Source organism: Pyxicephalus adspersus, chromosome 8, assembly GCF_032062135.1.
Source record: "Pyxicephalus adspersus chromosome 8, UCB_Pads_2.0, whole genome shotgun sequence".
In the NCBI taxonomy this organism is placed as follows: Eukaryota; Metazoa; Chordata; class Amphibia; order Anura; family Pyxicephalidae; genus Pyxicephalus; species Pyxicephalus adspersus.
In genome coordinates this window covers 52,833,139-52,846,178 of record NC_092865.1, presented here as the reverse complement: position 1 = coordinate 52,846,178, position 13,040 = coordinate 52,833,139, and the positions used below count along the sequence as shown (strand labels likewise).

Here is a 13,040-nt window from a genome sequence, read left to right as displayed (position 1 = left end):
TGAAAAATTAAGTGTAACTGGTGGTGGAAATATGGACACTAAGGAATCTCAAAGCTTATATAATAATTTATTAAACCCCCTGGATAGATATGTATAGTAAAATGGTTAGGAGAGATCCAATATTTATTTTTTTAAACAAATATTACATTTTTGTAGGCTGTTGAAAAGAAAGAGCATCATCCTTCGATGATTAAGTGACATTTTGTTTTTATTTGTATCAACGCTAATTATCAATTAATCCCAGTGAGTGAGTTGAAGCTCTGTTGACTTAGACTATCTAATCACATGCAAACAAAAACATTCCTTTCATGTAATTGGTATTGGGTTTGCTAAGAAAATTTCCTAAAGTTTCCGTTACTAAAATAATTAAAATTTCTCTTGCGAAGTGACTATTCACTATGCTTAGTGAATCGCCTTAAGAAAATAAACTCCACTGTCTGCCATTATTTTTAAATAATATTGATAAACTATTTATGTAGTTATAACCATTATTATTCTGTCTGTTTGATTTTTGGAGTGATTGCCAAGTCAAATTCCTTGTGAGGTTATTAAACATACTTGGCCGAAAAAAAAAACAATTCCGATTTAAACCTTCCTCTCTGGAGAAATGTATCCTGTTTGTTCTATTAACCATTGTCAGGGTGGCTGAAAGTGAGGGCTAATACAAAATGTGTAAATAGTAAAGTGAGGCCCGGAGCAAGGCAAACAGGTGTAAGTACAGCATGACAGGGTGCCAGGGCAGCCCCAATAGGTGATTAAAGAGTTAACTAGTGGTGAGGAGAGCTGGGGGTGAGGTTAGCTAAGGGCCAGGTCGGAAGTAGGAGGGGAGGAGAACAGAGGGATTAAATAGGTTTAGAATCAGGTTAAGGAGAATTTTGCGGGAAGTATAATCCCCCCCCCCCCGTGTTTTAGGCAGTGGTGGTTGGAGTTTAGGAAGTTAGAGTCCTGGTGGTAAGTGTGGAAGGGGGAACCCAAAGGTATGGTGCTCCTTAATGGTTATTACAGTGTGGGGCCCCTGAGGTGGTGGGCCCTAAGAAGGAGCAAGGACCACATTGGTAACTGTCATCTTCAGCTGGGTCTAGTGCATCGTCAATGCCACCCAGAAGTGTGTAATACAATTATAGTGAATAGAGTACTAACAGGCGGCAGCAGCAAGAGAAGACGGTGGGCCCTAAGACAGACCGGGGACCGCATTGGTAACTGGCATCTAGAGCTGGGTGTAGTGCATCAACAATGCCATCCCGAAGTGTGTAATACAATTTTAGTGAATGGTGTACTGACAGGCGGCAGCAGCAGCAGGAGGAGGTGGTCAGCCCTGAGACGGAGCGTGGACCCTATTTGTAACGGGCATCTAGAGCTGGGTGTAGGGCATCATCAATGCCACCCAGAGGTGTGTAATATAAATATAGTGAATGGAGTAGTGACAGGTGGCAGCAACAGCAGGAGGAGGAGGCGGTGGGCCCTGAAAAGGAGCAGGAACCCCATTGGTAACTGGCATCTAGAGCTGGGTGTAGTGCATCGTCAATGCCATCCGGAAGTGTGTAATACAATTTAAGTGAATGGAGTACTGACAGGTGGCAGGAACTGCAGCAGGAGGAGGCGGTGGGCCCTGAGACGTAGTGTGGACTGCATTGATAACTGGCATCTAGAGCTGGGTGTAGTGCATCATCAATGCCACCCAGAAGTGTGTAATACTCATATCTGAAATTTGTGATTAAATGTAAGAGGGCAAGACCAAGATGTTTTGTGCGCCAGCACTGTGGCTGTGGTCTGTGGTGCCAGAAGCGGTAGGAAGGTAGATGATATTGTTAGTTTGCATCATGAAGTGGATGACATGAATGCTAACCCTCAATCTTTCAATACTTAGCTGAAAAATTAGGCAAAGGCAATGGTACCTATCAGTGTGGCAGTACCGGGGGGGGGGGTTTCATCTGCAGTTTGTTGGCCTCCCGGAAGCAGCAGAAATTTAAAGTATATTTCTAGCTGGCACAATGACAAGCATGACATTGGCGATGAATGCCACCCCTGTACGTTGCGATAACTAGCGGAAAAATTTAACCGAGGCAGGCTCAGCTAACAGGGTGTTTGTGATAGCCAGCCACAGTCTTGGTTGTCTTTCTGTCAGTCAGTGACATCTGCAGCGGAGATATGATAGTTGTTAGTAACCCACCTTTCGTTCATTTTCAAAAAGGTGAGGCAATTGACATTTTCCGGCGATAGTCATGATCGGTTGTCCGTGACCATTCCGCCAGCGGCACTGAAGGATCTTTCGGACAGAACACTGGATTCCGGGCACGAAAGAAGCTTGATGGCATACTGTGCCAACTGCAGGCAGATTTCAAGCCTATTGACCCAAAAATTAAAGGCGTCACTACTGTCAGGACAGACATCCTCCTCATAACTGCTGTCGTCAACACCACCACCACCAGCCAGAATAGAGCCAACGTAATCAAACACCACGCGCTTCATCCGTTCTCTATGGTTATGACCCCACACTTATCTTGTTTGAGGTGGCTGCATCAGATTTTGCCAGGCATCCAGAAAATCCCTCCTGCCTTAGCCTAGACTTTTGAATGTGTGTGGCCTGCTGCCACTACTGCTGCCACTACAGGAGGATACCGTGGAGGCAGTGTCCGCCTGAGCTCCCTGTGTGGAATGTGGTGCACAGAACTCCGCAACAAAGCCGGTTACATAGTAGTCTGCTCAGGCGGGCCACCATTTCTATTCTCTTGCGCCGGGTTGTCCCTGAGCCGGTGTGTTAACGGCGGGGGGCCTATTTTTTGGATGCAGGAATATCCAGGTGACAGGAATGTAGTGGTACTGTCATGGACCGTCCAGGAAAACATGTTTACATGAATGTATTTGTTATATGGTGTTTGTTTTGCTGTTGTGCATTTTAAAAACGAAAAAGTTATTAATGTTTTTATAATGTGTTAATAAAAAGGCTGCTATGGCCAGTTATATCCAAAACAGGTTTATGTGCATTTTTTGGAAGGGGAATGGTTAACGGGATGTTCGGGTGAACTGGCCGCCAGAGGTAAGGACACTTTGCGATCCCCCTTTACACCTGTCAAGATGGCCCAGAGCCATATATAAAAAAAAAATATATATGGGTGGAGGGCCTCATGACAGTGATGGGGGGGGGGGAAGTAGTCAGGAGAAAGGGGGTTAAAGATAGTGATTGGTTAAGATAAGTGGTGTGATGGGTGGAGTAAGTGAAAGGTGGGGTCAAAGGACAGTAGTATATATAGAAGAAGAGGTGGGAGGGCATAGGTCAGAAATTAAAAAAAGGCAGAGGAGAAAGTTGCCCACCCACCCTCCCTGTAATTGGCTTTGGGTGTGGGGAATTTTTTGTCATTTTGTCTTTGTAGCGGTGATCCAGAGGGCTGGACAGCCAGTAATCATCCCGATTTATGCTGCGAATGCGGGGAGCCCTGAGTAGGCATCGCAACATGTGGACACACATATGAAAGAGGGGTTCCCCGGGCTCATCCACCTCCTGTCCCTCAGTAGGCACCAAAACATCTTCCTCCTCATCACCCAACTCCTCCTCTTCAAGCTGCAGCAGTTCCTGTTGTTCCATTGCCCGCACAATGCCTGGGGTGTGACAGCACAAATGCAGTTTGGACGGGTCCTGTCCAGCAGCCCCAACATGGTCTTCCTCATTATCATCATCATAATCATCTTCCTCCTCCTCTTGGAACTCCTGATGCTGGCCAGTGTCCCTTCTTACTCCTGCTGATGCTGCCTGTGTGCAATGGAGTGTAATGTCACCCTCATCCTCCTCCCCGCTTTCTTCCCCTTCTCCCCCATCGCCACTTTCCATCAGGCCACACAGGGTATTATCAAGCAGAAAGATGATGGGTATGATGTCGTTCCAGCCTGACTGCTCCCGACTCACAGCGTTTGTGGTCTGCTCAAAGGGGCCAGTACCTTGCACAGCGTCTCCATCTGCAGCCACTGGTCACTGGTAAAATAGCTCAGTTGTGTGGCTGTACCAAGGGCCCCACTGCCTCCATGCACCACGCTGACCAAGTAATGGATGGTTAGCTTTTGCTCACACAGACGCTGGAGCATGTGCAGGATGGAGTTCCATCTAGTCACAGTGTCACAAATCAGTCTATGCTGTGGCAGCCTCTGTTAGCGCTAGATCTTGCTAAGCGCGGCGGCGGCACCAGGGGATTGGCAGATATGGCTGCAGATGGAACGAGCCTGTTTCAGTAAGTCTTCCAGTCCTGGGTACGTGCGGAGGAACTTCTGCACCACCAGGTTCAGTATGTGGGCAAAGCAGGGCACATGTGTTACGTGGCCCATGCGCCTGTTGTGAGCCAGGAGGGCGTCATCCAAGCCTCAACCTCTCTGTGCAAAGCGGACAAGAGTTCTCTAGAGTTGTGACTTTTGTCCCCCAAGGACACCAGTTTCAGCAATGCATGGCAACACATGTGCTTGAGGGAGCCGTAGTGGCGTGCACGCTTAACCACAGTGTCCACCGCTGCTGGCCTTTCAAAGAAGTGTCGAAAAGAGAGGGGTTGACGGTAGAAGGAATGGAGTAAGAAGACTGGGGTGGCCCATGCTTTCCCACCACACCCCTGGGCGGGAGTACCAGGAGCTGTAATGCCTCTTGCAGACTACCACCCACTAAACTATGCAAGGCCACCCAGTGAGCGGTGAAGGACAGGTAGCGTCCCACTCCATGCCTGGTTGTCCAGCTGTCCATGGTGATGTGGATTTGGCTAGGCACCGAAAATGCCAATGCCCGGGAGAGGTTATCTGGGTACAGTTGTGCGGGAAAAGTAATGCCTGCTTGGTATATTCCACCGTCGCCCGTCACAGGGAGTCCACAATGCTGTACGGCAGCAGCTACAAGGCCAATAATTTGGCTAGACTTGAATTGAGTTCAATGACTCCTTTGTTGGTTGGGCCCATAGCCTGATGCCTTGCGCAGAACTCCGGTAGGTTGGGCTGAGGGGACTGAGAGGTAGGGGAGCTGAAGGGGTCACCGGAGTACCCATCCTGCGGTGACAAACATCATCTGGCACCACAAAACCTGCGGGCAGAAGCTGATAGATGCGTCCTTGCCACTAGAAGTCTGGCTGGCACCAACCTCCCGAGACGTACTAGCAATGACAGTTGGAGGTGGACAAGGAGTCAATGGAGGTGGAAGAAGAGAGGATGACGTGGTTGCACCTCCTTCACGAGAACGCAAATACTGCTCCCACTTTGGTTTGTGGTTCTTGCGCATGTGGGAAAGCAGGGATGTTGAATCCAAATGTGACCCGACCTGTCCTCTGTGGATCTGCTTGTGGCACAGAATGCAGATTGCTACGCACTCATCTTTCTTTCATCATCTTTCAGTGTGAAAAAGGACCACACTGGAGAGGTGCGTGCAACCTTTCTGCTGATCTTTTTCTTTCCCTTCTTCTGCGTCTGCTGGGTGCCCTGCGTCTGCTCCATCTCCATTTCCCCCACAGTCTCATCGTCTCTGAGTGTTCCTCTGCTTGTGCTCACTCGTCTGTCACTTCTTTGGGACTCACATGAGGCAGATTTGCGGCCCCTTACATCCCCAGTCTGTTGATGCTGCTGCTGCTGCCTTTCCTCTGCGTCAGTTTCGGAACTGCCGTTACCCCTTACACGGACCAGTGGTCCCCAGTTGACATCATGGTCATCATCATCCTCATTTTAATCTAAGCCAACCTGAAAGGTCTCAAAGTCTGCCTTCTGCTCTGAACTTCGCACTGATAGATCCTCAGGCTGTTCGTCAAACAAGATGGGAGAGTCATCCGAAGGTACAGGCACATTAGCCACGCTAATATCCGTGTTTGCTCCAGTCACAGTTGTGCTGGTTCCTGCTGCTGCAGAAGAAGTGGCCTTGAGGCCCCTGAGACCCTGTCCACAATCCTCTCCACATGACGTGGCTGTATGATTGTATTCCGCCCTCTCAATACATCTACCAGGGTACTGGTGCTCTCCACACATCTCAGACCTGTTTGAAAACTTGTGCTGCTGCTGTCCTACAGTGGCAGACTCCCGGGGAGTATGCCCCCTGCCAGATGCAATGAACCAAGCCGTCTTCTTTCATATATTTTAGTGTTTGATCAACAGGTATCAAACACTAAAATATATGAATTTATTTTAAAGTAGGACAGAAATTTCAGTGGGCAAAACGGCCTTCTTTGGTAAAGAGGAACAGGTATCAAACACTAAAATATCTGTATTTATTTTAAAGTGTACAAAACGGTCTTTTTTGGTAAATAGGAATGGCAATTGATTTTAATTAGCTTTGGTGAATGTACAGTGTGAAAAAAAGATGACTAACAGTGTCTTCACTAATACACAATACAGAATACACTAAATGTGCTGACTACTGACAATTTAACAAAACTGTCTAGCTATGCGTGGCACTACAAGTAGCAGCATCCACAATTGTACCTTCAGTCCATGTGCAGTCAGTGAACAGCACCTAAGAGTGTAATACACACAATATAACTTACACTAAATGTGCTGACTGCTGACAATTTAACAAAACTGACTAGCTAGTAGCTCATGTAAAATTAAATGCCCTATAAAACACGGAACTATGCAGCTAACAAATTAAGAAGGCTCCTACACTGTCCCTGTCACATTACAAGACTCTCCCTGCGTCTGTCCTATACACAGAACACAAGATGGAGTGACTAACCCCTCCCTCCTTCCCTGTATATATGCCTGTGCTCTGATCTCCCCCGATTGGCTACTGGGCCTCGCTGTGCATCCTGGGAGCAAATGATTCGCTCCCAGCAGTGATTCCCGCTGAAATGTCTCGCTGTTTCTCACCCCTGCTTTTTCCCTCGTTCGTTTGGCGAGAACATGGCGTTCATGGTGAATCACAAGGCCATTTACATGTTCGTCAAGCGAGAAAGGCCCAATTTGCCGCAAGATGGAATTTAAAAATCGCTCGCTCATCCCTACTGTAACCAAGTAAAATCTCAATATTTAGTTTCAGTTTTACAGGGACAATGTTTTTCCCATTGTGCTGTGAAAAAATAGCATTTTTACCTTAGCACAATTAGACAAAAAATGTAATTTCTTAAACTGGTTATGCCTAGTAATCTTCCATCAAGAAAACATTTTAAACCTTTTTTAGGGAAAATAAAATCTAAATTCCGACTTGCAATTCTGACTCTGACTCTTAGCCTGGAATGGATTTCCTAAAAATCATTTGCTGTTATTCAACACAATTGCAGAAGTTAATAAGTGTTAATAAAGTGGTCATTTTGTTTAGCAGTACTTGGCTGCAGCTGTGAACCTATCCACACAGGTCACCACCTACTTCATGTAACTACAACTTCTGCATCTCCTTATGTAGACATACGTTGGTTTAGGATTTGGTCTGCTCTGCACCCAGTGATACTGAAAACAGTAAGGTCAAAACTTTTTACTTAACAGGTAACTTTTACATTTAATAGTAGATGAGGTTACCAAAGGGGCCCGGACATTATATGTTTGCATTGTACTTCAAGGTCTGCTATTAGCCAGCTTACTCTGAGAATAAATGACTTGTATGAACTACTGTCATATCTGTGGAATGAATGTTGTTATGTGTAAGATTATTATAATGATGTTTGATTGTTGAACACATTTGACAGTGGCACATTTGACAAAAGGGAGCAAACAGCAGAAACCATGTTTTAATGAAGATGACATTTTATTTAGGTGTTTTTCAACATTATTAACCTATTGGAATCAAATAGCACAAGCTGTTGTTTTCGTCAAAGCACAAAAGCAATGTTCCAGAAAGAAACCAGTTTATTGTGGAATTGGTCTCAAAGTTTTGTTTCACGAGACAGCGGGGAATCTAAATTAAAGTACTGAGATGATCTTTTTGGTCAGATGCTGTTGTTTTTCAGGAAAGAGTATTCTTGTTTCTGGTAGTAACGTTTCACAATCACAAGACTCATAACGAACAGTGTTCCCATTACGCCAACCACAGCCATAAGTGCAAAAGCCGAGACTTGATGAGGATACTGCTTGTTCCAGAGGGAGTTCCCTGTCGTAAAAGATAAGAAGATGTTTCATACGAATAGCAATGGTACTTTGTGGGAATCCTACCTTTATTTTAAATTAATACAAAACAGATATCTGAAGCAGAATTCTAATCCCAAATACATATTTCCTAAAAAAGGTGCTGCAGCAGGGTAACTTTCTGTTTGCAGATAGCTTCCCAAGCCTGTTGTATGCTATGTGCTGCACACCACTTCCAGAGAGTCAGTTTCATCTGGATGAAAATGAGTTACTGCAGAAATCTATCCCATGACTTTCTATCTGCCGGTCCTCTATCTGGTTAAATAGCATTCCCCTAGAACAGAAGTGGTGACTAGGAGCTGGGTCAATGAAACACCAGGGGTTTGGTTAGTGCAGCAAATAGCAACAAGTTGGGGGCTAGAATTTTTGCAATTTACACCCAACTAGATTTGGGCTTTAAATCAAACATAATGGTCACCTTACCAGAACTAACTGTAATTGGTCCTTGGAATACTTTGGCTGAGTCGAGATAATCTGAAGAACCATGAACATCCCTTCTGTGTCTTTTGTGAAGGCAGCCTTCAGTACATCGATTTGGAAAGGTTCCATTGTGACAGATAATGGCATTACAGGACAGGTACACCTTCTCCAGGTTGTAAAATTTAAATACATGAAAACTGAAACGCTTGATCCTCTGATCAGAGACTGGATGTTCCTGCAAGGTGATGTCTTCAGGACACCTGGGAAAGTGTTGGAGAAAATGGTTTATGATTTAATATTGTTTAAAATATAGTAGTTTATTTTAGAAGCCAAAGTCTAGTGTAAGTAAAATATAAGCATATATATATATATATGCCCTGATTTATTAAAGTTCTTCAAGGCTGGAGAGAATACACTTTCATCAGTGAAGCTGGATAATCCAGCAAACCTGGAATGGATTTCCTAAAAGTCAATGGCTATTTGTTAGCAAATGACCAGATTCATTCCAGGTTTGCTGGATCATCCAACTTCACTGATGAAAGTGTATTCTCTCCAGCCTTGGAGAACTTTAATAAATCAGGGTCATAGAGAGAGAGAGAGAGAGAGAGAGAGAGAGAGAGAGAGAGAGAGAGAGAGAATGCACTTACCCCTCTCTGATAACACTGTAGTTCTCCTCTGTGTCGTTCAATGATGGAGCAGCTTGGCAGTTTTCTACAAATATCTGAAGGTCTATTTCATCCGACTCCACTTGGACCTCCACATACAGCCTGCCATGAAGATCAGCCTTACTAGGAAACATGGTAATAACATTGGTAAAAGCTTCAGTTTGATAGAACTTCATGGAAACATTATAGTCAACCAAGGAAACCATATCCTTTATTTGGGGATAAAGATTCCATCCAAGCGTCTTGTTGCTTTTCATTTCACACTTCAATGGGACTTCAATACGATGGACTCCAGTTCTTGGAACAGTTCCGTAGACAGTATTTACATAAACCGTCTTTCCATTTTCATTCTGCATGAAAGAACAAAGATGATCACCAACAATCATGAGGCAACTGTGCAAAAAGTATGTATGTGCTAAAGAAGCATAAGTATGAAGGGTTCCCTGCCCGCCTGCAGGAAAAATTATGTTCTGATGACTGGTGGAATAAAAATCAAGTAACAGCAAAAAAATTGGAAGAAGCAGAGATTCTCAGAATGGAAGAGGTAGAAGCAAGGCAATCCTTGCACTGCAGTTCCTCAGGTACAGCTTCATCTACAGCAGGAAGAACATTAAACAGAATAAAAGTAATATTAATAAATTTTACTGCAAAAATAGTTGAAATATCAATCAAGTGGCTCAGATGATCTGACAAATATACAGCTATGAGGGTCAAGGCAATGGAATGCCAAGATGCAGAAACTGTACTGATCATTATTAGGTGGAATTTCAGACAGGGGTACATTTAGGATACTACTATAATGTTTGCTACATCAAAGCAAATCTTCACATTTTGGCCCTTATTTACTAAAGCTTTCCAAGGCTGGAGAGATGGGATGGATTTTTAAAAATCATTTGCTATTTGCCAGCAAACGTTTTGAATCCTGGACCAGATCCATTCCGGGTTTGCTGTATCACCCAGCTTCACTGCTGAAAGTGTATTCTCTCCAGCCGTGGAGAACTTTATTAAATCAGGGCCTTTACGAATATTCACAATTTTCTTGTATTATAAGAAACTTACTTTAATAAATAAAATTAAAACCGCTAACAAATAAAATATTTTAAAAAACATCCAAACCAAAAACAATATGAAATATTATAAGGGAATATCTCATATTGTGATTTATTCATATTGTAGTTTTAATTTTGTTATTAGAGTAAGTTTCTTATAATACAAGATAATTGTGAATTTTAAAGTCTGTTGGCCCTAAAAGTCCCATAATTGGTGGAACTTTACAAATTTTGGCACTGAATAGGGATGTGGCCATGATAGAAGTAACAGGTTGGATAACATGTTACTATTATAAGTAGAATTCTAGCTATAGGTTTAATATCATTTATCATGCAGAACATAAGCCACAGCATAATTTGTAGGCTTTATTGTATAACTAGTTCATGTCAATAAATGAGCTAATTTGATAACTACATGAAAAATTCATTACTAGAATACTAAAATGTGCTGTTATATACCCAACTATTGAAGCATTCTGCCTGAAATGATCCCTAAAAGTCAATTAGTCAACATATAAAGAAAAGGAAAAGCCATAAACTGCATATGACTCACCAGAACTTTGGATCCACATCTATTGAAAGGTACGTTAATAACCACAATCTTTCCTTTCTGCATTCCTTTGCATGTGGGGTCCTCAAGGTGGACATCAGACACGTTTAGTTTGGCTGTGGACACCAAGCTGAGAGGCAGGTGGAATTCAGCTCTATGTGGGAAACAGTTGAAAAACGGTGGGACTTCTGGCTCTTCTGTTGGCTTTATTATGGATGAAGCTATTGTATAAAATAAAAGCAACTAAAAAATCACTGAAAAAGATATAACATGTCAGCATCATCTTTGTATTAAACTGGAATATATTTGCTAATAAATTTGTAATATGTTATCTTTATAATAACCAAGCAAAGATCTAGTCACAAATTTTGCCTATTGTCCCCCTCGAGCTGATCGTTTTGCCATTGGTGATTTCCCATGTTTTGTGTGCACTGTGTGGAGGCAACTATCTTGGTAGAGGCAAGGCTTTACCAGCTCATATCAGAATTGCAGGTCCTAAATTTTAACCTCATCTTCAGCAAGAAGAACACCGAGAAGCACAGTAATGACATCACCAAATCTCAACCTACTCTGATGAGACTGGCAGTCAGAGGAAGCAAAGTTTTATATGATCCCACATTACAAATATATAATATATATGCTATGAATATCTAGGCACAAGATGTGCTATTCATGTTGAGGAACTAGAGATAAAAGGTAGATTTTTCACAGTATGGTTTAGGCACTATTACTATATTCAACAAAAGTGCACTAGCCACTTTATTTACATAAAGTCTATTTTTCAAGATAAAGACCTTTCTTATAGCAATAAAGAGAATGTATTTAAATTACCTGGAAACTTGGTTTCTAGTCCCATTGTATATCCATAGGAAATAATATGTTCAAGTCCATAAACATAAATGCTGAAAGGTGAGCTCTTGTGAAATATTTCATGTACTCCATGAACTTTGCCTAAGGAGACTTCCCAAATTCTGAATCCATTCATCTCTTTGGTGGTGAAGCTGTATTGACTCATGGGCTCATTGTCCAGAAAAAACTCAGAGGCTGAAAGTGCCTGAGATACAACTGTGATAAAGTTGTTATAAAAAGAGTCTGTTACAAATTTGTACTGCTGCCTACTCAGCCGGAGAGGTGGAACAGTTGTTAGAAATGGGCCATATGTGGTCCGAAAAAGATATGAAACCCAAACAGGTTTTGATGCATTCACAAAAATGCTTTTGTCTAGGGTATATTGGATGTGGGAACCTGACTGAAGAGTGTGCGCTTTCTGATCTACTTTAACAGTAGTATCTGCATAGGCTGCCATGATATCAATGATATCTTTGGTGTGATTGGCCAGTGGGAACAAAATAAAGGATGTACCCCAGTTACGCACAGGATGCATCTGCTGAAACAGAATATCACAATTATTACTCAGACCACTGTAACATTTATGACCGGTGAACACAGCCACTGGAGCTGACGACACAACTTTAGTACCGGTTAAATCAGTGGAGCTTTGAAACTGAATTACTTGATGAGATCCGAGGGAAAATGAGAAAGTGCTTCCAGTACTGTAGGATTTTCCATTGTATGTGAGAGATCCAGAGACTGTAATATTTATCCATTGTGCTCTATCTACAGCAGTGGCCACAGCAAACTGTTTATTATCACCCGAGGCAGGGGTGAAAATAAAATATTCTGTGCCCAGGTCTTCTACAGGCAGAATAAAACTGGCATCAGCACTGTAGGTAGCAGTGTTAAACCCAAACACAGAAATATCAACATCCGATGTCACCGTCACAACTTTAGAAGAGATTTCATTACCAATAACCATGTATTTATCATCCAGGGTTACCATGGTGGAGCTGTTGCTTCCAACAGATAATGTTTGATGGAATTTTGGGTTTTTGACATCGACATCAACCTTGGCTGCTTCATCATTTGTAACAAAATGGAGCTGAAGTTTTGCACTGGAAGATATATAATTTTCCATATATACCACAATGTAGGTCTTCTGAGCTCCACCTGCAAAATAATTTACAAAATATTATATATTATATTATATTATAATATATGCTTCTTGGCTGTTATGGAGAACTACAAAAATACTGCAGGTATCTAGATAGATACTTCAAGATCTACATTGTGACCACATCAAAGTTATAAGTCTTGACTCACACCGGTTGATCAAATATTAATGCTTTTCAGATTCTAATTTTATATATATATATATATATATATATTGTGATAGGTTAAGTTTAGAATCGCCTTTGCTGGGGTCAAAGGACACTTGTCTGGTTCATCCAACTCAGA

At 42.6% G+C, this 13,040-nt stretch overlaps 1 protein-coding gene across 1 annotated transcript; it reads right to left on the bottom strand.

The window, feature by feature from the left end:
- Nucleotides 1-9,124: 9,124 nt before the first annotated feature.
- LOC140337462 (IgGFc-binding protein-like) lies at nt 9,125-12,720 on the bottom strand. Its single transcript, XM_072421211.1, has 3 exons — nt 11,577-12,720; nt 10,749-10,966; nt 9,125-9,496 (listed from the first exon to the last, which is right to left on the bottom strand). The coding sequence occupies exons 1-3, from the start codon at nt 12,718-12,720 to the stop codon at nt 9,125-9,127; spliced, it is 1,734 nt and encodes a 577-aa protein (XP_072277312.1).
- Between the last annotated feature and the right edge of the window lie 320 nt (nt 12,721-13,040).

Excerpts from the sequence above, each read along its gene's own strand:
- LOC140337462 (XM_072421211.1), bottom strand. The coding sequence starts at position 12,720 with ATGGAAAATTATATATCTTCCAGTGCAAAACTTCAGCTCCATTTTGTT. Across the intron at positions 10,967-11,576 it reads ACTAGAAACCAAGTTTCCAG|CTTCATCCATAATAAAGCCA; the intron begins GTAATTTAAATA and ends TTTATACAATAG. Across the intron at positions 9,497-10,748 it reads GATGTGGATCCAAAGTTCTG|AATGAAAATGGAAAGACGGT; the intron begins GTGAGTCATATG and ends TCTTTCATGCAG.